At 44.4% G+C, this 26,009-nt stretch overlaps 2 protein-coding genes across 11 annotated transcripts in view; one reads left to right on the top strand and one right to left on the bottom strand.

Annotated features, from left to right (window-relative positions):
• ESCO1 (establishment of sister chromatid cohesion N-acetyltransferase 1) overlaps window positions 1-958 on the bottom strand; it is a 76,026-nt gene extending 75,068 nt beyond the window's left edge. For 4 of the 6 annotated variants that reach the window (XR_007721238.1, XM_050767633.1, XM_050767636.1 and 1 more), the window contains exon 1: window positions 607-958. The gene's annotated coding sequence lies outside the window, so the exon portion shown is untranslated. Of the gene's footprint in view, window positions 1-398 lie in introns of all 6 variants that reach the window. The other 2 variants (XM_050767634.1, XM_050767635.1) reach the window with 2 other exon arrangements.
• Window positions 1-25,414, top strand: part of SNRPD1 (small nuclear ribonucleoprotein D1 polypeptide) — a 340,677-nt gene extending 315,263 nt beyond the window's left edge. For 4 of the 5 annotated variants that reach the window (XM_050767676.1, XM_050767673.1, XM_050767675.1 and 1 more), the window contains exons 2-5: window positions 9,149-9,268; window positions 18,928-19,004; window positions 20,595-20,786; window positions 24,229-25,414. In XM_050767676.1, the coding sequence (XP_050623633.1) occupies window positions 9,255-9,268; window positions 18,928-19,004; window positions 20,595-20,786; window positions 24,229-24,305 (360 nt within the window). In that variant the 5' untranslated portion in view covers window positions 9,149-9,254 and the 3' untranslated portion in view covers window positions 24,306-25,414. Of the gene's footprint in view, window positions 1-9,083; window positions 9,269-18,927; window positions 19,005-20,594; window positions 20,787-24,228 lie in introns of those variants that run through there. The other variant, XM_050767672.1, reaches the window with a different exon arrangement.
• The last annotated feature ends 595 nt before the right edge of the window (window positions 25,415-26,009 follow it).

Genomic DNA, 26,009 nt, shown 5'->3' with positions numbered 1-26,009 from the left:
CAGCCCAAGTTACTCTATGACCTTGGGCCCGCTCCCCTTCCAAGCTCAAGGCTGTAAAACCAGGACCCCACATCGCACCCCGCAGACTGCAGAGGCCTCCAGGCTCAGGCCGGGTCAGCGAGTTGCGGCGGGGGAGAGCGAGTGACTGGCTCGGGGGAAGCGCTGGGAAGAGAAGACGCTGGGGGCGGAGACGGGGCTCGGGGCTACCTGCTGGACCAGCGCCGGCGCCACCCCGGTGCTAGCAATGGCTGCACGCCACCTCGGGGCTCCCGGAGCCCTCGCGGCCGTGCTAGGAACTCCGACCCTGCCCCGTCCGCGGTCACCACCCTTATGAACTCCGACCGCTCAGCAAGCAGCGGCAGGTGGTGCTCGGCCGCGCGAGCAGGTTAGCTGCCTACCTCAGGCGACGGCGTCTCGGAGCCCAGAGCCTCCCGCCTCCCTCTCAGGGGCGCGAAGAGCTGGGACCGAAGCAGTAGGAAGCGGCGTGCGAGGCAACACGCCACCGAGGGTGGAACAGGAAGAGGGAGAACCGTCCGCTCCCTGGAGAGGCTGGCAAAAGGGTGGTGAGGACGCAGGCGGCGGGGACCGTCAGGGACGCTCGCGTACCTTCCTTTCGCCTGGCGGAGGGTCAGACCAGAGCCAGCGGATCGCCTCACATCCGGGTATCAGGAGACACTCAGCTGCTACTGCTGCGGCCGCCGCCTCCCCCGCGGCGCAAACACCAAACTTCCGGCGACGACGGCGACGCCTCGCTCGTCAGATGGGAGTTACCTGTGACTGTGTTGGGTGCGCTTGCGCAACGCTCCTCTTCAGCCCTAACCGGCTCAGCTGACGTGCCCAGAAGACGAAGATGGCCGCCACGCTCGCTGCGTGTCACGCAGTTTTTCACCCCGGCCCGGACGGCTGGGCGTCGGGGAAAGGCGAGCTAGTGTCCATTCTCAGCGCAGGCGCGGTGGGAGGCCTCGCGCGCGCGCCTCCGCGGGTGGTCGCCTGGCGGGGAAGTGGCGGCGCCCCCTAGCGGCGGCCGCTTGTCCTTCCTGGGGTCATCGCTTTGAGCTGAAAACCACCGAGATCCCCTGCGGTCGCGGTTTACCTTGGAAATTTGTCGCAACTGGTTGCTATGTAGGTTTTGGCTGCTTCTGTCTGCGACGTACAATCCAAGTGCCTTTGGTCTTCCATATGAGCCAATGTAAAGAAGGAGGGTGGGGCCGGGCGCGGTGGTTCACGCCTGTAATCCCAGCACTTTGGGAGGCAGAGGCGAGTGGATCATTTGAGGTCAGGAGTTCGAGACCAGCCTGACCAACATGGTGAAACCCCGTCTCTACTAGAAATACAAAAATTAGCCGGGCGGTGTGGCGTGCGCCTGTAATCCCAGCTACTGGGGAGAATTGGGGGATTCTCGGCCGGGCGCGGTGGCTCAAGCCTGTAATCCCAGCACTTTGGGAGGCCGAGACGGGCGGATCACGAGGTCAGGAGATCGAGACCATCCTGGCTAACACAATGAAACCCCGTCTCTACTAAAAATACAAAAAAATTAGCCGGGCGAGGTGGCGGGCGCCTGTAGTCCCAGCTACTCGGGAGGCTGAGGCGGGAGAATGGCGTAAACCCGGGAGGCGGAGCTTGCAGTGAGCCGAGATAGCGCCACTGCACTCCAGCCTGGGCGACAGAGCGAGACTCCGTCTCAAAAAAAAAAAAAAAAGAAAGAATCACAAGTTTTAGTTCAAAGAGGGTCTGAGACTACCAATAAATTATTTTTTTCAGATAATTGGAGGAAGACATTCAACTTAGAAAAATAAAGTAGTGTTTGATAATCCAAACAAAATGTTAGTCAGGTCTCTTTAGTTAGAAAATGACTGAAATCCAGCTCAAACTCATGTAAGCAACATTAAGAAAATGAAAAATATATATTGCTACCATAACCAGGAGCGATGGAGCAGCTGACCTCAGCTCATCCTAAAACTTGAGGATGTCAGATGATGTCAGCAGGACACTCTACAATGCCCAGCTCTTCTTTCATCTGCATTAGTTTAATTCTCAAATATGCTTTCCTGACAACTCAGCAGAAATTACATAAGTTCACAGCCAACTGGTTTCAGTGAAAAGAGTGGCCCCCATTCCTGAGAGCTCCCAAGAAGGTCCTGGGGAGATCTTTGTTTCAACTTTGCTGTGTACCAGTGCTAGAAATAAATGCTATAACCCAGATGACACATCATGGTGCTCAACATTATAGTTACATAAGTGGTGAAGGTCTTTTTAACACCCCCTACAGCAAGAATTACAAGACCACATTCTCCTGCTGAACTCAAAACCATGAATGTAATTTCCCGGACTTGTTTAAATTGGTTGTTTCCTTGCTGACTCTAAATTGCAGTATATACTTTTCTGCCTTTGCTTATCAGTAGGACATCTACTTCTGAAAACTGATAATGGAATGGTTGCATTGCTCCATGTATTATTTTCCCATTTCCTTGTTCCTTTTCTTGTGACCAGTCTAAATGCTTGCAACAGATAAAACCTCTGCCAAATCACAGAGGACAGGACAATCTCACTTTCAGATTAATCCTCCTGCTAGCAGGAAATTAAGGCATTATTTGTTGCCCCACTCTTGTTGACTTTATTTCAGGACTCTTGATGGTTTTATACTATGAGAAAGTAAAAATCCTAAAAAATGTTTGAGCTAGAAAATAAAGAAAAAGTATAGCAATTTAGGATAAATCAACGGACGACGACACTTCAATTTGCCATCTGGGAGACACGTCACTACCATACAAATAATAATGCTGGCCCCACATACTTGAGAGGCGATGAGTAGGCATTAGCCAGATTAAGAACTACATGTACGAAAGGCTGGAGAGGGAGTAAGCTTGATGAATTGCAAGAACTCCATTTTTGTTTTTCTTTTTTTTTTTTTTTTGAGATGGAGTTACACTCTGTCACCCAGGCTGGAGTGCAGTGGTGCGATCTTGGCTCACTGGAACCTCCACCTCCTGGGTGCAAGCGATTCTTCTGCCTTAGCCTCCCGAGTAGCTGGGACTACAGGCACCCACCACCACATGCAGCTAATTTTTTGTGTTTTTGGTAGAGACAGGGTTTCACCATGTTGTCCAGGCTGGTCTCAAACTCCTGACCTCCCGTGATCTGTCTGCCTCAGCCTCCCAAAGGGCTGGGATTACAGGTGTGAGCCACCACGCCCAGCCCCAAATATTATACTATTGAGGGGAAAGGGGATAGCTTAAGAAGTAGGCAGGCCCCTGTCAATCTAAACGGAAGAGGCTGACGCACAAAATGTGATTTAAAGAGTTTACTTGAGCCAAAGTGAGGACAGCTGCCCAGAAGACTCAGCCACAAGTAAACTTGAATATGAGCTCCTTTTGGCCTTTGTTACAAGCAGGTTTTTAAAGGCAAAACACCTGGACAGGGAGTGAGCTGATAGAAAGTTGTTTTTCAAGAATTATCGTTGGCTTACAGAAATAAATAGTGATTGACTAGGCATTGTTAAGCTACAGAGTATGGGGTTTAGTGTCTGGTGTGGCATTAGTAGGTAATTTATAGCTACTTGTAATAATAGCGAACAGTTTTGTGTGTGACAGGGTCTGGCTCTGTCGCCCAGGTTGGAGTGCAGTGGCACCATCTCAGCTCACTGCAGCCTCTCCCCACCTCAGCCTCCTGAGTAGCTGGGACAATAGGCATGCATCACCATGCCCAGCTATGTTATTTTATTTTATTTTTTCGGATTTTTAGTAGAAACATGGGGTCTCAACATATTATCCAGGCTGGTCTTGGACTTCTGAGCTCAAGGGAGCCACCCATCTTGGCCTCCCAAAGTGCTGGGATTACAGGTGTGAGCCACCAGGCCCGGCTACAAACAGTTTCAATAGATGAATGAGACATGTGTCTTATTTTAATGTTTCTCTGGGCTTGATAAAGTTTAAAAACTCTGATTCGTCAAATACAAGTTATTTTCTTTTATCAGCCAAAGTAGGAAGGGCCTTCAAGATAATAGGGAGGAGTACCCCATGCTCAGTACTGGGGATACTACAGAAAACAATACACTCAGGTCTCCTTCCTCATGGAGCATCCATCCTAATAGAGGAGGCATTCAGTTATCATTATTATTATTATTTTTTTTCTTTGAGATTGTTGCCCTGGCTAGAGTGCAGTGGCACGATCTTGGCTCACTGCAACCTCTGCCTCCCAGGTTCAAGCCATTCTCCTGCCTCAGCCTCCTGAATAGCTGGGATTACAGACACCTGCCACCACACCCGGCTAATTTTTGTATTTTTATTAGAGACAGGGTTTCACCATGTTGGCCAGGCTGGTCTCAAACTCCTGACCTCAGGTGATCCGCCCACCTGAGCCTCCCTAAGTGCTGGGATTACAGGTGTGAGCTACTGCGCCCAGTTGAGGCATTCAGTTATTTCACAAATATTTATTGAGGGCATATTAACAAGGCATTATTTTAGATGCTGGAGGTGCTGCAGTCAACAGAAAAGACATAATTCCCTGCTTTCAGTTTACATTCTTGTATCTGACAATAAATAAGTAAATAAATAATTAAATTCTAAGAAGGAAACAAATATGGTCCTCAAAAAGTACTGTCCAATCACACTTTCTGTGATGATGGAAATATTCATATATCTGCATTGTTCAAAAGGGTAGCCATAGACACATATGAGTATTTGAAATGTAGTTACTAGGCCGGGCATGGTGGCTCACGCCTGTAATCCCAGCACTTGAGGAGGCCGAGGAGGGTGGATCACAAGGTCAGGAGTTCAAGACCAGCCTGTCCAAGGTGGTGAAACACCGTCTCTACTAAAAATACAAAAATTAGCCAGGTGAGGTGGCAGGCCTCTGTAATCCCAGCTACTTGGGAGGCTGAGGCAGAGAATTGCTGGAACCTGGGAGGTGGAGGTTGCGGTGAGCTGAGATGGCGCCACTGCACTCCAGCCTGGGTGATGGAGTGAGACTCCCTCTCAAAAAAAAAAAAAAAAGAAATATAATTACCAAAATTGAGGAGCTGAATTTTTTTTTTTTTTTTTTTTTTTTTTTTTTTTTTTTTGAGATAGAGTCTTGCCGGGCGCGGTGGCTCAAGCCTGTAATCCCAGCACTTTGGGAGGCCGAGGCGGGTGGATCACAAGGTCAGGAGATCGAGACCACAGTGAAACCCCGTCTCTACTAAAAATACAAAAAATTAGCCGGGCGCAGCGGCGGGCGCCTGTAGTCCTAGCTACTCAGGAGGCTGAGGCAGGAGAATGGCGTGAACCCAGGAGGCGGAGCTTGCAGTGAGCCGAGATCGCGCCACTGCACTCCAGCCTGGGCAACAGTGTGAGACTCCGTCTCAAAAAAAAAAAAAAAAAAAAGAGATAGAGTCTTGCTCTGTCGCCCAGGCTGGAGTGCAGAGGCATGCTCTCGGCTCACTGCAACCTCCAACTCCCAAGTTTCAGCAATTCTTCTGCCTCAGCCTCCCGAATAGCTGGGACTACAGGCATGCACCACCATGCCCGGGTAATTTTTTTTATTTTTGGTAGAGACAGGGTTTCACCATGGTGGCCAGGATTGTCTCAATCTCTTGACCTCATAATCCGCCTGCCTCGGCCTCCCACAGTGCTGGGATTACAGGCGTGCGCCACCATGCCCGGCCTGAGGAGCTGAATTTTTAAATTTTATTTAATTTTTTTTCATTTTTAAGGGTCTTGCTGTGTTGCCCAGGTTGGCCTTGAACTCCTGAGTTCAAGTGATTCTCCTGCCTCAGCCTCCCTAGTAACTGAGACTGTCAGCATGCACTGCAGGGCTGGCTATTTAATTCTAAATAGCAACATTCAGGCATTATTCATTATCTAGGGGCTCATTGATATCATCACAGGTTTTAGTTTTTTAAAAACTCTGTCCTTGGTTGGGCACAGTGGCTCCCTGTAATCCCAGCATTTTGGGAGGCTGAGGTGAGAGGATCAATTTATTCCCAGGAGCCTAAGGCTGCAGTGAGCTAGGATCACACCACTGCACCCCAGCCTGGGCAACAGAGCAAGATCCTGTCTAAAGGAACAAAGAAAGCAAGAAATAAACAACACTATGTCCTGAGATTGATTCTTCTCCTGGTTGTAAGGAAGTTCCCAACAGCTCCAGGGGTTACTCCGTTTCCATTCATAATCAAAAGAAAAGAACTTTCCCTCCAAAGGTCCGACTGGATCAACTTAGATCCCAAACCTACTGTGAACAAGTAATGGAATGGACTATTAAAAGGGTAGAGTCAGCTTTCTTAGGACCACAGGGATCAACAGAAGAATATTAGGAACATTTGGAAAGACAAAGGGATCGACGTTGAGAGGGCAACACACAAATATCCATTTTAGCCTTGTTACTCAAATTGATGTGCATAGAGTAGGGGCAGCTTCATCAGCTGAAGGCTTTTTAGAAATGCTGAATTTCAGGCCCCCCCAACAACTGAATCAGATTTTCATTGTAAAGTTTCCAGGCCAGGCGTGGTGGCTCAAACCCGAAATCCCAGCACTTTGGGAGGCCAAGGCAGATGGATCATCTGAGGTCATGAGTTCGAGACCAGCCTAGCTAACATGGTGAAACCCCATTTCTACTAAAAATACAAAAAATTAGCCGGGTGCAGTGGCATGTACCTGTAATTCCATCTACTTGGGAAACTTAGGCAGGAGAATCATTTTAACCCAGGAGGCAGAGGTTGCAGTGAGCTGAGATCATGCAGTTGCACTCCGGCTTGGGCAACAAGAGTGAAACTTTGTCTCAAAAATAAATAAATAAATAAATAATAAAGTTTCCCCAGGTGAGTCCTACACACATTAAACTTTGATAAATATTGTCCTTTTTTCTTCTTCTTTTTTTTGAGACTGAGTCCTGTTCTTTTGCCAGGCTGGAGTGCAGTGGCACGATCTCCACTCACTGCAACCTCCGTCTCCCGGGTTCGAGCAATTCTTCTGCCTCAGTCTCCCGAGTAGCTGGGACTACAGGCATGCGCCACCATGCCCAGCTAATTTTTGTATTTTTAGTAGAGATGGGGTTTCACCATGTTGACCAGGATGGTCTCAATCTCTTGACCTCGTGATCTGCTCATCTCGGCCTCCCAAAGTGCTGAGATTACAGGCGTGAGCCACCATGCCCGGCCGATAAGTATTGTCTTACAATATCTAAGAGTTCTGTTGAGCAGGGGTGAAGTCTGGACTAGAGATATAAATTCAAGTTATGGTTTTGGAGGAGATTACCAGGTTAAAAGAAAAAGTATACATAAAGGGACTACAGCTGCAAGCCGGGAAGCACTCTGACATGTATTGGCTCCATAGAGAAGGAGGAGCCAGCTAAGGAGATTTAGAAAGAGTAGTTAGAGGCTGGGCATGGAGGCTCTGGGCCTGTAAACCCAGCACTTTGGGAGGCCACGGCAGTGGAATCTCTTGAGCCCAGGGGTTGGATACTAGCCTGGGCAACATAGTAAGACCTCTTCTCTACGAAATAAAAAATAAAATATTAGCTGGGCATGGTGGCATGCACTTGTGGTCCCAGCTACTGAGAAGGCTGAGGCAGGAGGATCGCTTGAGTCCAGGAGGATCGGTCAAGGCTGCAGTGAGCCCTGATTGTGCCATTGCACTCCAGCCTGGGCAACAGAGCGATAGACCTTGTCTAAAAACAAAACAAAACAAAACAAACAAGAGTAGTTAGTGGGATAAGGAAAAAGGCCAGGTGAGCTTGGCATCCTGAAACCTGAAAGAGGTAAGGGGAGTGTTTGTGTTAAATCTTGATGAAGTTCACACCTGTAATCCTAGCACTTTGCACTTTGGGAGGCCTAGAGAGGCAGATCACTTGAGGTCAGGAGTTCAGGTCATCCTGGCCAACATGGGGAAACCCTGTCTCTACTAAAAAGACAATAATTAGCGGGGCGTGGTGATTCCCCCCTGTAATCTCAGTTACTGGAGAGGCTGAGGCACCAGAATCGCTTGAACCGGGGAGGCAAGGGTTGCAGTGAGCCAAGATCGTGCTACTGCACTCCAGCCTGGGCGACAGAAGGAGACTCTGTCTCAGAAAAACAATAAAAATAAATTTTGAGGAGATGTTGTGAAAGATGAAGATTGAAAAGTTTGTCTTATAGATCGGAACTTAAAGTGAAAATAATCCGCTACATTGTGTGATTTTATTTTTTTATTTTTATTATTTTTTGAGACGGAGTCTCCCTCTGTTGCCAGGCTGGAGTGCAGTGGCGCGATCTCGGCTCACCGCAACCTCCGCCTCCTGGGTTCAAGCGATTCTCCTGCCTCAGCCTCCCGAGTAACTGGGACTACAGGCGTGTGCCACCACGCCCAGCTAATTTTTGTATTTTTAGTAGAGACAGGGTTTCACCATGTTGGCCAGCACGGTCTTGATTTCTCGACCTCGCTATCTGCCCGCCTCGGACTCCCAAAGTGCTGGAATTACAGGCGTGAGCCACAGCGCCCGGCCCATTGTATGAATTGCTTCAGGTACATTAAGTAATGCTAAGGTTCCTGGCGTTGGAACAGAATTAGCATAATCCTTTGGGCTTCTCTAAGAACTTATTTTCGTTCAGTGAGGAATTTATATTAGGTGCTGCACTCACGGTGCCCTGCTATTCAGAAACGTGATGGTGAAAGTACTAATGTGTGTCTGTGTGTGTGTGTGTGTGTGTGTGTGCGCGCGCGCGCGCGCGCGACGGAGTTTCGCTCTTGTTGCCCAGGCAGGAGTGTAGTGGTGCGATCTCGGCTTACTGCAACCTCCGCCTCCCGGGTTCAAGCGATTCTCCTGCCTCAGCCTCCCGAGTAGCTGGGATAACAGGCGCCCGCCACCACATCCGGCTAATTTTTTGTATTTTTAGTACAGACGCGGGTTTCACCCTTTTGGCCAGGCTGGTCTTGAACTCCTGACCTCAGGTGATACCCCCGCTTCGGCCTCCCAAAGTGCGACAGTCCTATTAATTGGATTTAATCTCTTCGAATCTCCCTCTCTTGTGGGACACTTTTCCTCTTAGACCAGCCCTCAACACCCTCAATCGTGGCAAGGCAACCTCCAGCCGCCAGGGGCCGCAGTCGCGCTCCTCGCGACCGGAAGAGAGTGCGGCCCAGCGCAGCCTCGGCGTTTCCGCCGTGCGTCTGCTGTGCTCCGCGCGCCCTTTACGACCGGAGTCCCTGGAGTAGGCGCTTCCGGCCATTCATACTGCAGTCGGTCAGTATTCGGTTGTTGGATTCTGTGCGCTCTCGGACCCGAAGGGTGACGGCGCCGCTAGGATGAAGCTCGTGAGGTGAGGGAGTGACCAAGCAGCTCTGGGGGCTGTGGAGGGAGGGCTTGGCCCGGAGTCCGGAAGGCTGGGCTCTCCCATTTGCAGGAGGCGGGAAAGCCGCGTGTGCGCGGCCTGCTAACGGCCGGCCTTACTGCGCCCGCAGCTCGTGCTCGGGCCTGGGCTTCCGCCTGGGTCGCTCGCGGATCCCGCGTGTCTTCCAAGATACTGGTATAAAGGCCGAGCCTTTTCTTCCCGCCTAGTGACTTAGAGACTTTCAAGGTGCAGCGCCGCCTGGGAGACATCTCGCCCTTACAGTTACTGATTTTCTTTTTGAGTGGAGCTCCAGCCCTACTTAAGAGTACTTAGAAAGCTGTATGAGCTTATCTGGAAACAAACCTGTTTGCAAACTGTTTTAAATCAGAGAAGGACTTCTGGCTTCACAAGTTTTTGTTTTTGTTTTTTTTTAAATAAGACGGTGTCTCACTTTGTTGACCAGGCTGATCTCGAACTCCTGGGCTAAAGCGTTCTGCCTGCCTCGCCCTCCCAAAGGGCTGAGATTACCGGTGTGAGCCACTGCGCCCGGCCGATTTTTAAGTTTATCTTTTGATTCTCCTTAGACTTATGATTGATTATTCTACCTCTTTCCTGTTAAGGTAAGCTTTTTATTTAGGAAAATCTCCCAATATAGGGCAGAAATTATCACAACGTAATTGTGGCTGATTACCCAGATGATATATAGTTATTCTGTTTTATTTCTTTCGCGAGAAATAGACCCTGTCACTTAGGTGAGTCTTCTGGAGACTAATTCCAAACTATCTGCGAGTAGATTTGGTTTTGGTCTTTTTCCTTGAGACTGAGCCTGGAACAGAGGCAGACGTTTCTAATAACTAAGCCATCGATTATAAATATTTAGCTTGTTTCTTTCCTGTTGAGTCAAGGATTGTCATTATCCGCTAAATAGTTATTGGGCACCTGTTACCTACTGGGCGCTGGTAATAGTATTTTTTAAAAGGCAGATCCTTGTTGGAGCTTTCTAGTTAGGGGGATGACAGACAAGTAGATAACGTCTGAAATAACGTTTGTTTGAAACGTTTTAAATAACACATAAAAGCCTTCAATATTCAGGGAGGAGGCCAGGCGCAGTGGCTCACGCCTATAATCCCAGCACTTTGGGATGTCAAGGCGGGCAGATCACTAGGTCAGGAGTTCGAGACCAGCCTGACCAACATGGTGAAACCCCGTCTCTACTAAAATTACAAAAATTGGCCGGGCGTGGTGGCGCGCGCTTGTAATCCCAGCTACTGAGGAGGCTGAGGCAGGAGAATCGCTTGAACCCAGGAGGCAGAGGTTGCAGTGAGCTGAGATTGGCCACTACGCTCCAGCCTGGGCAACAGAGCGAGACTCCGTTGCAAAAATAAAAAAATAAAAAATAAAAAATTCAGGGAGGAGTTGGTACAAAAGACAATTAAGATTAATTTTTGTTGTATTTTTATTTGAACTATAATTTTGGATAGGAAGTCATAGAATTTAAAGTGCATTTTTTAGGCTGGACGCGGTGGCTCACGCCTGTAATCCCAGCACTTTGGGAAGCTGAGGCAGGCGGATCTCCTGAAGTCAGGAGTTCAGGACCTGCCTGGCCAACGTGGTGAAACCCCGTCTTTCGAAAAAATACAAAAATTAGCCGGGCGCCTGTAATCCCAGCTACTCAGGAGGCTGAGGTAAGAGAGGCGCTTGATCCCGGGAGGTTGTAGTGAGCCGACGTCACACCACTGTGCTCCAGCCTGGGCAACAGAGCGAGACTCTGTCTCAAAAAAGAAAATTACAACATTTTTTGAAATTTCTCCATACCTGCTAATCTGAATCTTAGTCTACTCATAGTTCAATTTTATGTAATACACCTTGGATTTCATTTGTTCCCTTTAAAGATATTGCATGTTATGGCAATTTTCCAGTAATTTTTAATACCTGGACTGAATCCTGTTTTGTGTCTTAGGTCAAATATAGAAAGAAAATTTTTTTCTTACCAGAGAATGTATTTTTCCTCCAGAAAATGATTGTTTGACTAACTGGTTTGCGTTTTCAGTAGACTTATTTCTGTATATCAGTTGGTAGTTGTCATCCTTATTCTCACTGTCACCCTAACCAAAAGCCTGGGAGGTGAGCTTGACTTTTTCTCTCCTGATGTCCTTGACATTTGATACACTGCCAGTTTTACCTACTGCATAAAAGTGTTCCACATTTTCCTGTTTGTTTTTTGGGTTCAGATAGTGTGTTTTGATACTGAGGGACACCGTGTTATCTGACTATTTGATATCTAAGTTTCACTAAGTAGAAAGAATTCAGATACTGAAAGATTCGTCTGAAAATAAGTTGAATCCATTTGGTTCCTGGGTTCAGTTAGGGAGGGATAATTGTGTATTTGTCCTGCCCATAGTAGCCTCCTTTCGTTCCGGTCACCACCATTGAGGTTCAGGCCCTTTTTATCCCACTCATGGATTTTTGTTTTCCTTCTTTGAGGTAAATATCTTAATACAATGAAATGCAGCGTATATTTCCTGCTATTGAAAAACATAAGCACTTTTGTAACCTAAACCCCTATCAAGAGAAGTAACATTACCAAAACCTCAGTTTCCTCAAGCCTTTCCCAGGCAACCTCTGACTCCATACCCCTAGATGCAACCAATTTCTTCCACCATACATGAATTTTGCCTGCACTAGAATTTCATATATTTGGAATCACAAAGTATTTTTGTGTAAAACTCCTTTTACTGACATGTTTTTGAGATTCATCCACATTGTGAAGTGTATCAGTGATGTGTTCATTTTTATTACTGGGTATTAGTACCTTGTATGTTTGGAAGTTCTGTATTTTAGGCTGGGCACAGTGACTCATGTCTGTAATCCCAGCACTATGGGAGGCTGAGGCGGGTGGATCACTTGAGGTCAGGAGTTTGGGACCAGCCTGAGCAACATGGTGAAACCCTGTCTCTACTAAAAATACCAAAACAGTAGCTGGGCGTGGTGGCAGGGCCTGTAATCCCAGCTACGAGGGAGGCTGAGGCCAGAGAATCCCTTGAACCTGGGAGGTGGAGATTGCAGTGAGCTGAGATCGCACCATTGCACTCCAGCTTGGGCAACAGAGCGAGACTCCTTTCAAGAAAAAAAAGCTCTTTATTTTAAAAAATTACAAGAAAAGAAAATAAAAACTTACGTATTTTGTTTACAACAACGTTGAATATTCTTCAGGTTTTTGGAGGGAAATAAACTTGTGGGTGAATACGTAAGAGTGGAGTTGATGGACTATAGCATAGTTGTTATGTGTTTAGCTTTATGAGAAATTTCCAGACCATTTTCCAAAATGGTTGTACCATTTTACACTTCCAGTAACAATATATTAGAATAACAATTACTCCACATCCTCACCAGTGTGTGGTGTTGTTTGCTCAGTCTTTAATTTTAGCCATTTTAGTGGGTATGTAGTGGCATCTCCTTAGGGTTTAGTTGGTTTTTTCCTTGTTTATTTGTTTGTTTTTGAGATGGAGTCTCACTCTGTCATCCAGGCTGGAGTACAATGGCACGATCTTGGTTCACTACAACCTCTACCTCCCAGATTCAAGTGATTCTCCCGCCTCAGCCTCCCGAGTAGCTGGGACTACAGGCATGCGCCACCACACCTGGCTGATTTTTGTATTTTTAGTAGAGACAGGGTTTCACTATGTTGGCCAAGCTGGTCTCGAACTCCTGACCTCATGGTCCTCCTGCCTTGGCCTCCCAAAGTGTTGGGATTACAAGCGTGAGTCACTGTGCCCAGCTTGTTTTTGTCTTTTTGTTTTTGTTTTTTTGTTTGAGACAAAGTCTCACTCTAGGCTGGAGTGCAGTGGTGCGATCTTGGCTCACTGCAACCTCTGCCTCTCGGGTGCAAGCGATTCTCCTGCCTCAACCTCCCAAGTAGCCGGAACTATAGGCACACGCCACCATGCCCAGCTAATTTTTGTATTTTTAATAGAGACAGGGTTTCACCTTGTTGGCCAGTATGGTCTCCATCTCTTGACCTCGTGATCCGCCTGCCTCGGCCTCCCAAAGTGTTGGGATTACAGGCATGAGCCACCATGCCCGGCCTGTTTTGTTTCTTAAGAGATGAGAGTCTTCCTGTGTTGCCCAGGCTGGCCTTGAACTTGAGAAACCCAGTCTCTACTACTAAAAAAAAAAAAAAAAAAAAAAAAAAATAACAAAAATTAGCTGTGGTGGCAAGCGCCTGTAATCCCAGCTAAATCAACCATGTAAATATGGGACCAGAAATAAATGTTTGCTTGTATTGTTTCATTGATCTATTTGTTGTTCCTTATATCTCAATTACTGTAGTTTTAACTTGTATATGTACTGCTCTAGTCACATAATTTGTCTTCCTAGAGACTATACTTTTGTCTCTTGTCTTTCTAAAATCTGTTTCTGAACATTTGCCCTAGGTTCTCTTTTAAATGTGCATATGAGCCTGGTACTCCTCTTCATTGATGAAAATCCTTCAGTAGCTCTCCTAGAGGAATTCTCTAACAGAGCTTAGGGCTTTCCGAGAAGGGAACCTGCCTAACTCCTCTCTACTCATAGGACCTTAAATATTGAACTTAACATTTCATCGGTCTGGCTTGGTGGCTCATGCTTGTTATCATAGCACTTTGTGAGGCCGAGGCTGGCGGATCACTTGAGGTCAGGAGTTGGAGACCAGCCGGGCCAACATGGTGAAACCCTGTCTCTACTAAAAATACAAAAATTAGCTGGTTGTGGTGGCGTGCGCTCAGCTACTTGGGAGACTGAGGCACAAGAATCGCTTGAACCCGGGAGGTGGAGGTTGTAGTGAGCTCAGATTGAGATTGTGCCCTTGCACTCCAGCCTGGGCAACACAGTGAGACTCCATCTTAATATCTGTAATTACTCTGTGTCTTATGCTGTATTTTTCTTTTGTTTCTTCTTGCTGCGTATTTCCAACTTTTCAGGCTTCTTACTAGAAGTCCCCTAATACCTGATTCCCTTCTCCACATGCTACAATATATTCTTAGTAAAAAAAAAGACCTGTGTGTAGCTGGGTGCAGTGGCTCACGCTTGTAATCCCAGCACTTTGGGAGACTGAGGCAGGCTGATTGCTTGAGCCCAGGAGTTTAAGACCAGCCTAGGCAACATGGCAAAACCACATCTCTACTAAAAATTTAAAAAATATTAGCCGGGCATGGTGGCACATGCCTATAGTCTCAGCTACTCAGGGAAAAAAACTAAAAACCTCTGCATATCTCTATTGCATTCTACAACTTATGGTTATTTTTACATATCTTTTATGTACCTGAGCCTCCGCGCCTGGCTACATAAGGTATTTTTTTCCTTTTATTTGTCTTCTTTGCTTCCAAAAATGATTTGAAGAACTTTTATAGTAAAAGTTCTTACACTAACTGGGATAGTAAGTTCATATAAAAGATAAAAACAGGCCGGGCACAGTGGCTCACGCCTGTAATCCCAGCACTTTGGGAGGCCGAGGCGGGTGAATCACAAGGTCAGGAGATCGACACCATCCTGGCTAACACGGTGAAACCCCGTCTCTGCTAAAAATACAAAAAATTAGCCGGGCGTGGTGGTGGGTGCCTGTAGTCCCAGCTACTCGGGAGGCTGAGACAGGAGGATGACGTGAACCTGGGAGGCGGAGGTTGCAGTGAGCCGAGATCGCGTGGCTGCACTCCAGCCTGGGTGACCGGCAGGACACCATCTAAAAAAAAAAAAAAAAAGATAAAAACAAAAACTTGATAATGGGAGGAAGCCATTCGTTCAAAATTCTAGGCTTTTCTAGTATAATTGATTGTTAAATTTGGGGCTGAATAATTATCTGATGAAATCAAGTGTTACCAATTCATTGAGAGAAACATTTTCTTGATGTCATATATAAAAAGAGATTCAACTCATGAGTCTTTTTAAAGTTTGAAGCTTATTATATCCCAGACCAAGTAATTTTTTTTGTGATGGCTGTCTATACCACTAAAAAGAAAAAAAATTTTAAAAAGGCATTTTAAGGTTGGTTTCCCTTTATTCATTGAAACATTTCTGCTAGCATTATTCAGTGCCTATTACAGTCTAGGATTAGATATAGGGGTTACGATCCCTACCCTCAACAATAGTCTAGTGTGGGAGGATAATAGGTTATCTTACATGTACCATTTAGTGTGATAGATGATAGGATCTATTAATATAAGGTATATATTATAGACTAAAAGTTTGTATATGAACTGTGTATTGTATGATAGTGTAGGGTTCATTTTCTTAGATTTGATTGTGAGATTATGGTTATATAGGAGATCGTCATTAGAAAATACATGCTGAAGTGTCAATGCCTACAACTTACTTTGAGATGGTATGATCTGTTTTTGTTTGTTTGTTTGTTTGTTTTTTGTTGTTGTTGTTTTTTTTTTTTGAGACGGAGTCTCGCTCTGTCGCCCAGGCTGGAGTGCAGTGGCCAGATCTCGGCTCACTGCAAGCTCCGCCTCCCGGGTTCCCGCCATTCTCCTGCCTCAGCCTCCCGAGTAGCTGGGACCACAGGCGCCGCCACCTCGCCCGGCTAATTTTTTGTGTTTTTAGTAGAGACGGGGTTTCGCCGTGTTAGCCAGGATGGTCTCGATCTCCTGACCTTGTGATCCACCCGTCTCGGCCTCCCAAAGTGCTGGGATTACAGGCTTGAGCCACCGTGCCCGGCCAATGTTTGTTTGTTTTTGATGGAGTCTCGCTCTATCCTCCAGGCTAGAGTTTAGTGGCACAATCTTGACTCACTGCAACCTCCGCCTCCTGGGCTCGAGCAATTCTCCTGCCTCAGCTTCCCCAGTAGCTGGGATTACAGTAATGTGCCACCAAGTCTGGCTAATATTTTTGTATTTTTAGTAGAGACGGGTTTTCGCCATGTTAACCAGGCTTGTGAACTCCTGACCTCAGGTGATCCGCCTGCCTCGGCCTCCTAAAGTGCTGGGATTACAGGCATGAGCAACTGCACCTGGCTAAGACTCTTGTCTTAAAAAAAAAAAAAAAGGGCCAGGCCCCATGGTTTACGCCTATAATCCCAGCACTTTGGGAGGCTGAGGTGGGGAGATCACCTGAGGTCAGAAGTTCGAGACCAGCCCAACATGGTGAAACCCTGTCTCTACTAAAAATGCAAAAATCATCCAGGTGTGGTGGCAGGTGCTTGTAGTCCCAGCTACTTCGGAGGCTGAGGCAGAATTGCTTGAACCCAAGAGGCGGAGGTTGCAGTGAACCAAGATCATGCCACTGTGCTCCAGCCTCACCGACAGAGTGAGACTGTCTCAAAAAAAAAAAAAAAATAGAATTTTTTTAAAAGACAGAGTCTTTCCCTGCCACATAGGCTCCAGGGCAGTAACACAATCATGGCTCGTTGCAACCTCGAAGTCTGGGCTCAAGTGATCCTCCCACCTCAGATTCCAAGGAACTGGGACTACAGGCATGAACCAACATGCTCAGCTAATTTTTTTATTTTTATTTTTTTTTGTGATGGAGTCTTGCTCTGTCAACCAGTCTGTAGCACAATGGCACGATCTTGGCTCACTGCAACCTCTGCCTCCCAAGTTCAAGTGATACTCCTGCCTCAGCCTCCTGAGTAGCTGGGATTACAGCCCTGCACCACCACACCCGGCTAATTTTTTGTATTTTTAGCAGAAATGGGGTTTCACCATATTGGCCAAGCTGGTCTCCAACTCCTGACCTCATGATCCACCTACCTCGGCCTCCCAAAGTGCTGGGGTTACAGGCATGAGCTACCGTGCCCGACCAACTAAATTTTTTTGTTTTTATTTTTGTAGAGACAGGATCTTGCTCTGTTGACCAGGCAGGTCTCGAACTCCTGGCCTCAAGCAGTCATCCCACCTTGGCCTCTCAAAGTGGTGAAATTACAGACATTAACCTCTGCACTGGCAATTGACAATATTTGTAAACCCTTCAACTTTTCTTCCTCTGCAAAATGTTATAAAAAGGGGAGAACAGAAATCTAGATGAAGTAAGAAGTGGATAGTTTGTTCATTATATATTATCAAGGCAACTGGCTATTCAGTTGGGGAAAGTAATAAAGACAGATTTGTGCCTTACACTGCATAAAAAAAGATCAATTCCAAGTAGATTAAAACTCTAAAAGTAGAAGAAAATAAGATACTATCTTTTACAATCTTGGCATAGAAAAAACCCTTTCCTAGGCAAATTATGTATCCCAGGAAGATGAACAGATTCAAAACATAAAAGTGAAAAAAGTTTGTGTGACTAAAGAAACCATAAACCACAAACTTGAATGACTGGCAAACCAGTAGAAAATAAAAGAAAAACTCAACCTAATTGAGAATGTGTAAATAATGTGAACAGGTAATTCACGGAAGAAATAATTTTCCCATATTAATGAAAAGATATTCAGTCTCACAAGTAATTAAGGAGAAACAAATTCCCCCCGCCATCAAATTCACAAAAATTTGAAAGACTTAACAGCAACTTGTGTTGGTGAGGGTTTGCATAATTGGGTTTGTAATGGGAAAAAATTGAACCAAAGTAATGTCCATCAACAGGGAGGTAATAAATTTTGACATTTCCATATAGTGGAATACTTTTCAGTTCTTAGAATGTTATTTTGTTTTTTTTTTTGTTTTTTTTTTTTGAGACAGAGTCTCGCTCTGTCGCCCAGGCTGGAGTGCAGTGGCGCGATCTCGGCTCACTGCAAGCTCCGCCTCCCGGGTTCACGCCATTCTCCTGCCTCAGCCTCCCGAGTAGCTGGGATTACAGGCGTGCTCCATCATGCCTAGCTAATTTTTTTTTTTTTTTTTTTTTTTTTTTTGAGATGGAGTCTTGCTCTCTCCCCAGGCTGGAGTGCAGTGGTGCGATCTCAGCTCACTGCAGCCTCTGCCTCCCAGGTTTAAAGCGATTCTCCTGCCTCAGCTTCCTGAGTAGCTGGGATTACAGGCGCATGCCATCCTGCCCAGCTGATTTTTGTGTTTTTATAGAGATGGGGTTTCACCATGTTGGCCAGGCTGGTCTTGGACTCCAGACCTCAGATGATCTGCCCACCTCGGTCTCCCTAAGCGCTGGGATTACAGGCATGAGCCACTGTACCCAGTCTCAGTTCTTAGAGTGTTTTGTATGTTGAAATGGGAATATGTCCAATATAAACTGCTGAACGAGAACTACAAGTTACAGATGTGAATAAAATATGACCCAATTTATGTAAAAAGAAATCTGTATATATGCTTATGAATGTGCATATAAAATGAGCTGGAATAATATTCCTACATACCCACAGTGCAGGGGGTTAGGAAGGGAGATTTTTACTTTATATATAAATATTGTAATAAACTTGTAATCTTTTTACCAACTGTAATTCTTTATTTATTTTTCATGATTTATGAGTCTGAGATCTTGTATGTCTGGATTTGAGGTTTGAGAATTAGAAACGTCCAAATGACAGTTCATGTTAGTATTGTTGTGTTCCTTCATAAAGGTTGAGGATATGATTCAGGAAAGCTGAAATTGTTAGCATATTCTTGATAGGAATTGATGCAGATAGCATCTACAAATTTTCAGCGTCTAGTTGTTTCATCTTTTTACCTTAATAAATGTGATTTTAAAGTGTTGCAGGTAAAAATTAATGGTTTTATTCCTATTTATAGATTTTTGATGAAATTGAGTCATGAAACTGTAACCATTGAATTGAAGAACGGAACACAGGTCCATGGAACAATCACAGGTACGGAGGTTGGACTACTTTTATAACATTTTTTTCTTCTCTTTTACCTGCTATCTAGAGTTTATTTTTTGATTGCTTAATGAACGTTATTGTAGTACAGATTCTTATTCTTTTGTCTGAATTATGTAATTTATTTATTTATTTATTTATTTTATTTTATTTTTTTTTGAGATGGAGTCTCGCTCTGTCGCCCAGGCTGGAGTGCAGTGGCGCGATCTCGGCTCACTGCAAGCTCCGCCTCCCGGGTTCACGCCATTCTCCTGCCTCAGCCTCCTGAGTAGCTGGGACTACAGGCGCCCACAACCGCGCCCGGCTAATTTTTTGTATTTTTAGTAGAGACGGGGTTTCACCGTGGTCTCGATCTCCTGACCTTGTGATCCGCCCGCCTCGGCCTCCCAAAGTGCTGGGATTACAGGCGTGAGCCACCGTGCCCGGCCTATTTTTTTTTTTAAACAGAGTTTTGCTGTGTCACCTGGGCTTGAGTGCAGTGTCATGATCTCGGCTCACTGTAACCTCCGCTGCCTGGGGTCAAGCAATTCTTTTGTCTCAGCCTCCCGAGTGGCTGGGACTACAGGTGCCTGCCAGCATGCCTGGGTACATTTTTTTTTTTTTTTTTGAGACGGATTCTCACTCTGTTGCCCAGGCTGGAGTGCAGTGGCACAGTCTCAGCTCACTGCAACCTCCGCCTCCAGGGTCTGATTAATTTTGGTAGAGATGGGGTTTTGGTCTCGAACTTGTGACCTCATGATCCATCCGCCTCGGCCTCCCAGAATGCTGGGATTTCAGGCGTGAGTCAAGTCACTGCACCTGGCCTAATTTTTGTATTTTTAGTAGAGACGAGGTTTCAGCATGTCAGCCAGGCTGATCTTGAACTGGACCGGGCTGGTCAGAAGACCTCAGTTGATCCGCCCGCCTCGGCCTCCCAAAGTGCTGGGATTACAGGCGTGAGCCACCGAACCTGGCCTAAGTAGGTCTTTAGTTATCCCATTAGTTCAGGTATAATTTGGTAAAGGCTTCAGTATTCAGGTGTTTCAGCTATAATGTCATATAATCACCCTGAAAAATTGCTTTGTATTTTGTAAACTCTCATACTAAAAATAGTAGCTTAATGAGAAGAATAGGTGTTGCAGACTACTTAAAAGCCTGTGTAACTTTGTAATCAAAATATTCTTAACAAAAGTGGTAACAATTATTACATATAGAGAGAAGCAGAAACAAAGGTGAGGATAGTTTAGTGGAATGGGGATTATGAGAAAGTCACAAAGACAGTGAGAGAAACATTCAAGAAATACCTGTCAGATCAGTAGTGAGCCTGAAGCCCAGTCAGGGTTCTTCCATTGCTTGCTGCATTCATTTCTGTAAGCAAAACTTAGTGTGCTAGGGAAAATCTCTAGGAAGGAAACACTGCTGATTTATACTGACGTTATTCCCCCATTTACCAGTTGCATATGTGCTAAATTATGTCATAGAAAACTTGCACTGTAGCAGAACAGTATTCTTTTGTAGTCCAGTATTTACTGTGGCTCAGTAGATTAATTAGTTGCCTGACTTTTATCATACTAATAACTGCCCAATTATTTTTCTTTTTAGGTGTGGATGTCAGCATGAATACACATCTTAAAGCTGTGAAAATGACCCTGAAGAACAGAGAACCTGTACAGCTGGAAACGCTGAGTATTCGAGGAAATAACATTCGGTATTTTATTCTACCAGACAGTTTACCTCTGGATACACTACTTGTGGATGTTGAACCTAAGGTGAAATCTAAGAAAAGGGAAGCTGGTAAGTTTGAAGGATTATAAAAATTTTTGTGAATGCTAATCCTAATCCACACTATTCATAATATAAATATTTGCAAACAACACAAGTGTCTTTGTTGTTTAATATTTCCTATAATGTGTATTATAACTTCTGGTGTTGCTATTAAAAACATTGATGCGGCTGGACACAGTGGCTCACGCCTGTAATCCCAGCACTTTGGGAGGCCGAGGCGGGCAGATCACCTGAGGCCAGGAGTTCCAGACCAGCCTGGTCAACATGGAGAAATCCCATCTCTACTAAAAATGCAAAAAAAAAATTGGGCGTGGTGGCGCATGCCTTTAGTCCCAGTTACTTGGGAGGCTGAGGCAGAAGAATCACTTGAACCCGGGAGGCGGAGGTTGCTGTGAGCCAAGATCATGCCACTGCACTCCGGCCTGGGCTACAGAGTGAGACTCTGTTTCAAAATAATAATAATAATATGGTTGTAATCCATAGCTTGAAAAACAATGATTTAACCTCTCACTCATGCTGTGTATCATGCTGCTTTCCACTTTGCAAGAACCCCCTGTGGGTACCAAAATCTACAGATGCTCAAGTCCCTTTTCATAAAATGGTAATAGTGTTTCCATCTAACCTCTGCACATCCTTTTGTACACTTGTAATACCCAGTATAATGTAAATGCTTTGTAGATAGTTATATTGTATTGTTTAGGCGTTAATGACAAGAAAAAGTCTGACAACCATCATAGGCCTAAAGTTGGTTAAATCCATGGATGTGGAACCCATGGATATTGAAGGCTGACTGTATTTTCAAATCTGAGGACTTTTTGCCTTAATGTCTTTAGGGTTATTCTACATTTTTTTACTACCTACCTACCTGTGAGGGAATTGATGATTGAAAGCCCCCTGCCTCGTATCATCTTACTCCACGCTGAGAAGTTATTCTTCCTTTACTAAATGTTACAGTTCCAAGTCTATTTTCTGATTTAAAATTTTGTTGAAAAAAATTTTTTTGTTTTTTTTTTTTTTTTTTTTTTTTTAGATGGAGTTTCACTCTTGTTACCCAAGCTGGAGTGCAGTGGCGCGATTTCAGCTCACTGCAACCTCCGCCTCCTGGGTTCTAACAATTCTTCTGTTTCAGCCTCCCAAGTAGCTGGGATTATAGGTGTGTGCCACCGCACCCAGCTAATTTTGTATTTTTAGTAGAGACGGGGTTTCATCGTGTTGATCAGGCTGGCCTCATACCCCTGACCTCAAGTGATTTACCTACCTCAGCCTTCCAGAGTGCTGGGATTACAGGCATGAGCCACCACGCCCAGCCGAAATCTTTTATCTACTATGTTTTCTCTGCTTTTCTTTGTTCTTCTGGGTACTTACCGTTTTTGTTCCTTTTCTATCATAAATACTATTTCAGAAGAAATTGGAGATAAGTGTGGTCAATTTGGTTCATTTTAACATGCATCCTAGACTTACTGTTTTTGTGTGTACACATTTAAAATAGTATAGTTTAAAATAACTGAAATTGGCTGGGCGCGGTGGCCCATGCCGTGAGCTGAGATCGTGCCATTGCACTCCAGCCTGTGCAACAAGTGGGAAACTCTGTCTCAAAAAAATAAATAAATTATTTATGCCTGCCCCCCACCCACTCCCCACTTCTTAAAAAGTTGTTTTCTTAATTTATCTTTCTTTTATACAGATATGCACCACCAAATCTGGCTAATTTTTTTATTTTTTTGTAGAGACAGGGTCTCCCTGTGTTGTCCAGGCTAGTCTTGAACTCTTGGTCTCAAACAATCCTGCTGTGGCCTCTCAAAGTGCTGGGATTACAGGTGTGAGCCACCATCATACCTGGTCCATTTTCTTTTCTTTTTATTTCTTTTTTTTTTTGAGACAGAGTCATGCTCTGTCGCCCAGGCCTCACTACAACCTCTGCCTCCCGGGTTCAAGTAATTCTCCTGCCTCAGCCTCCCGAGTAGCTGGGATTACAGGTCCCCAGCCCTTTTATTGTTGTTGTTGTTGTTGTTTTTTACAACACTGCTCCAACTCTTTTTTTCCCCCCATTTTAACACTTCATTTTGAAATAATTTTAGACACAAAAAGTTGCAAAAATAGTACAAGGAATTCCCATACACTTTCACCAACATTGCCTAAATGTTAAAATTTCATGTAACTACAAAAAATAGAAATTTTATATTGATGCGACACTATTATATTATCTAGAGACCTTTTTCACGTTTCTCTGATTGTCCCTCTAATGTCCTTTTCCTGGTCCAAGATCCAATCCAGTACAACAGGTTGCATTTAGTTGTTCGTTTCCTTAGTTTCTTTTAATGCGTATCAGCTGGTTCCTTTTGTGACCTTAACACTTTGTAAGAGTACGGGCCAGTTATTTTGTGGAATGTCCCTTAATTAGCATCTTAAACTCACTGTTTATTGCTTGGAATGGTAAGACTAGAATCAGCGTGTACAAATTTCTAATGTGGCCAGGTGCGGTGGCTCACACCTGTAATCCCACCACTTTGGGAGACTGAGGCTGGAGGATTGCTTTGGTCCACGAGTTCGAAAGCAGCTTGGGCAACAAAGGGAGACCTCATCTCTACAAAAAATTAAAAAATTAGCCAGACCTGATGGCTTGTACCTGTAGTCCCCGCTACTCAGGAGGCTTAGGTGGGAGGATCACTTGAGCCCAGGAGTTCAAGACTGCAGTGAGGTGTGATTACACTGCAGGCTGGACTACAGAGAGAGACCTTGTATTTAAAAAAAAAAAAAAAAAAAAAAAAAGCAAAACATTTAGAATGTAACTGACTTCTGTGTCAGGATTTTCTAATATTCTTAGCTGTCTGAAGATGAAATAAGTTTATTTGGGTGATAAATTCCCTGTCACCATGATACTCAACTAGAGTTAGGATGACCCAGTGACAGGGATATTGCTATATGGATTAAAGCACTAGATTATGTGTAGGTCAAAATAGTTTTAATTTTCTGAAGAGTTAATAAGATTGTGATTTGACGTAATAGATTTAAACTTCCCTGGTTTTGAATTAACTTGCTTGGATTTTATTCAGTTACCAAAACTCTGGCATCAAGGTGATCGTGTTCTATTCTATGATATGTATCTTCCTTTTTTTGTGAGATTCAAATCATTTTATGGTGAATTTGAGACATGATATAAAGAAAAATTATTTTTTTAAGTTTGACACATTTCTTAGTAAATAAATGGAAATGAAACAAATAATAATCTCCCTAGGCCTTTAGTTCTTGGTTCTGCATGATAATGTGTTGTGGGGTGGGGAGAATCTGAAGTCTAACACATTTAACAGAAGCTAGTTAAACTTTTATTTACTGTAGCTGCTAATACAGAGCTATAAACGGGGAAAGGTGTGTGTGTAAATGTTGTTTGTGGTGTCTCGGTAACATTTGTGCAGAAGAGAATTGAGCTTGGTTTGTTTTTCTTTTCCTTCAGTTGCAGGAAGAGGCAGAGGCAGAGGAAGAGGAAGAGGACGTGGCCGTGGCAGAGGAAGAGGGGGTCCTAGGCGATAATGTCTCTCAAGATTACTGTTTCAAAGTCATACGGGATTTGGGATATTTTTTGTACAGGTTGTGTTTGTTTATGTCAGTTTTTAATAAACATAAATGTGGGATAGAGCTGTCTATTTAGTATATCAAAGTTTTAGTAGTTGCCTCCACATTCACAAAATTACCACAGTGAGAGCTAAGCATTTCTACTGGGCAGTTTCATTTTTAGATGATCAGATTTTAAGTTTTTCAACTAAAATTTTTCTTTTTATGATGAATAAGGTTAAAAGAAAAGCTTTAGACAAATTTAGTTTGGCAGAGTTTAATTGAGCAAAGGACAATTCACAAATCAGGTAGCCCCTGAAGCATAATAGGTTCAGAGGCTTCAGCCCAGCTGTGTAGTTGATGTAGATTTGTGAACAGAAGGAAAGTGATGTATGGAAAATGAAAGTAAGATACAGCAACAGCCATATTAGTTACAGTTCAGTGTTTGCCTTATTTGAATATGGTTTGAACAGTTTGCTGCCTTTGGTTGGCTGAAACTTAGTGATTGGCACGAGAGTAAGGTACAGTCTGTTTACACATCCAGTTAGGCTACAGTTCTATGTACTGAGAAACCTTTAAGCTGAACTTGAGATATGTAAAGAGACTTTAGGCTAAACTTAACAATACATATAGAATATATACCCTTTTACTTGACATGCACTAAATATGCATTTTACTGCTGACTTCATTCTGTGGCACCTACCCACAGGGGAAATAAGAAGTTCGTTTTGGTATTTTGGAAACTAAAGTCCTTATGGGATGGGGTCTAGAATTGATTCTCCTTTCCTGAGTTTTACTCTACGGAGTCTTAGGTACCTGGTAAAAAGTTGTCTTCTAAATTAAGGGTTATTGCTTTGTTGTCTAGCTGCTAATGTGTCACTTTTTTTTCTTTTGCTTTTTAATCAGTTCTTAGTAGGATATAGTTTTATGTTTTCCAAGTTGAAACTTGGAGTTAATGGTCACTAGATTAGCAGTTACGAGCCGTGTTAAAATCTCCTGTTAATGTGTAGTGTACCTGTCAGTGCCTCCTTTGTTAAGGGGTTCTTTGAGAACAAAAGAGAAAAGACCTACTTTATTTGACAGCAAAACTGTTCTAATTGTTAATAAGGATTTTTAAAAATTGTTTTTGATTTGTTAAGCTCAGAAAAAATGTCTCTCAGTGCATCAGTTCTTTGTAAAGCTTACTACCAAGTATTTATATGCTAAGGGAAACAACTGGGGATGTGGGTGGCTTAAATCTGTATTTTCATCATGTATGTGAGTTTCTGTTTTGTTTTTTAAGTAAAGACATTTTCTGCGAATATTGTTACCTAAAAAAAGTTTAGGCCAGGCGTGGTGACTCACGCCTGTAATCCCAGCACTTTGGGAGGCTGAGGCAGGTGGATCACGAGGTCAGGAGTTCAAGACCAGCCCGGCCAAATGGTGAAACCCTGTTTCTACTAAAAATACGGAACTTAGCCAGGTGCAGTGACAGGCGCCTGTAATCCCAGCTACTCATGAGGCTGAGGCAGGAGAATTGCTTCAACCCACGAGGCGGAGGTTGCGGTGAGCCAAGATTACGCCACTGCACTCCAGCCTGGGCGATGGAGTGAGACTCCATCACAAAAAAAAAATTTATATATGTGTGTGTGTGTGTGTGTGTGTGTGTGTGTGTGTATTTTTATATATAGGTATACTAATATA

This window comes from Macaca thibetana, chromosome 18 (assembly GCF_024542745.1).
Source record: "Macaca thibetana thibetana isolate TM-01 chromosome 18, ASM2454274v1, whole genome shotgun sequence".
In the NCBI taxonomy this organism is placed as follows: Eukaryota; Metazoa; Chordata; class Mammalia; order Primates; family Cercopithecidae; genus Macaca; species Macaca thibetana.
This window is presented reverse-complemented; position numbering and strand designations above follow the sequence as displayed.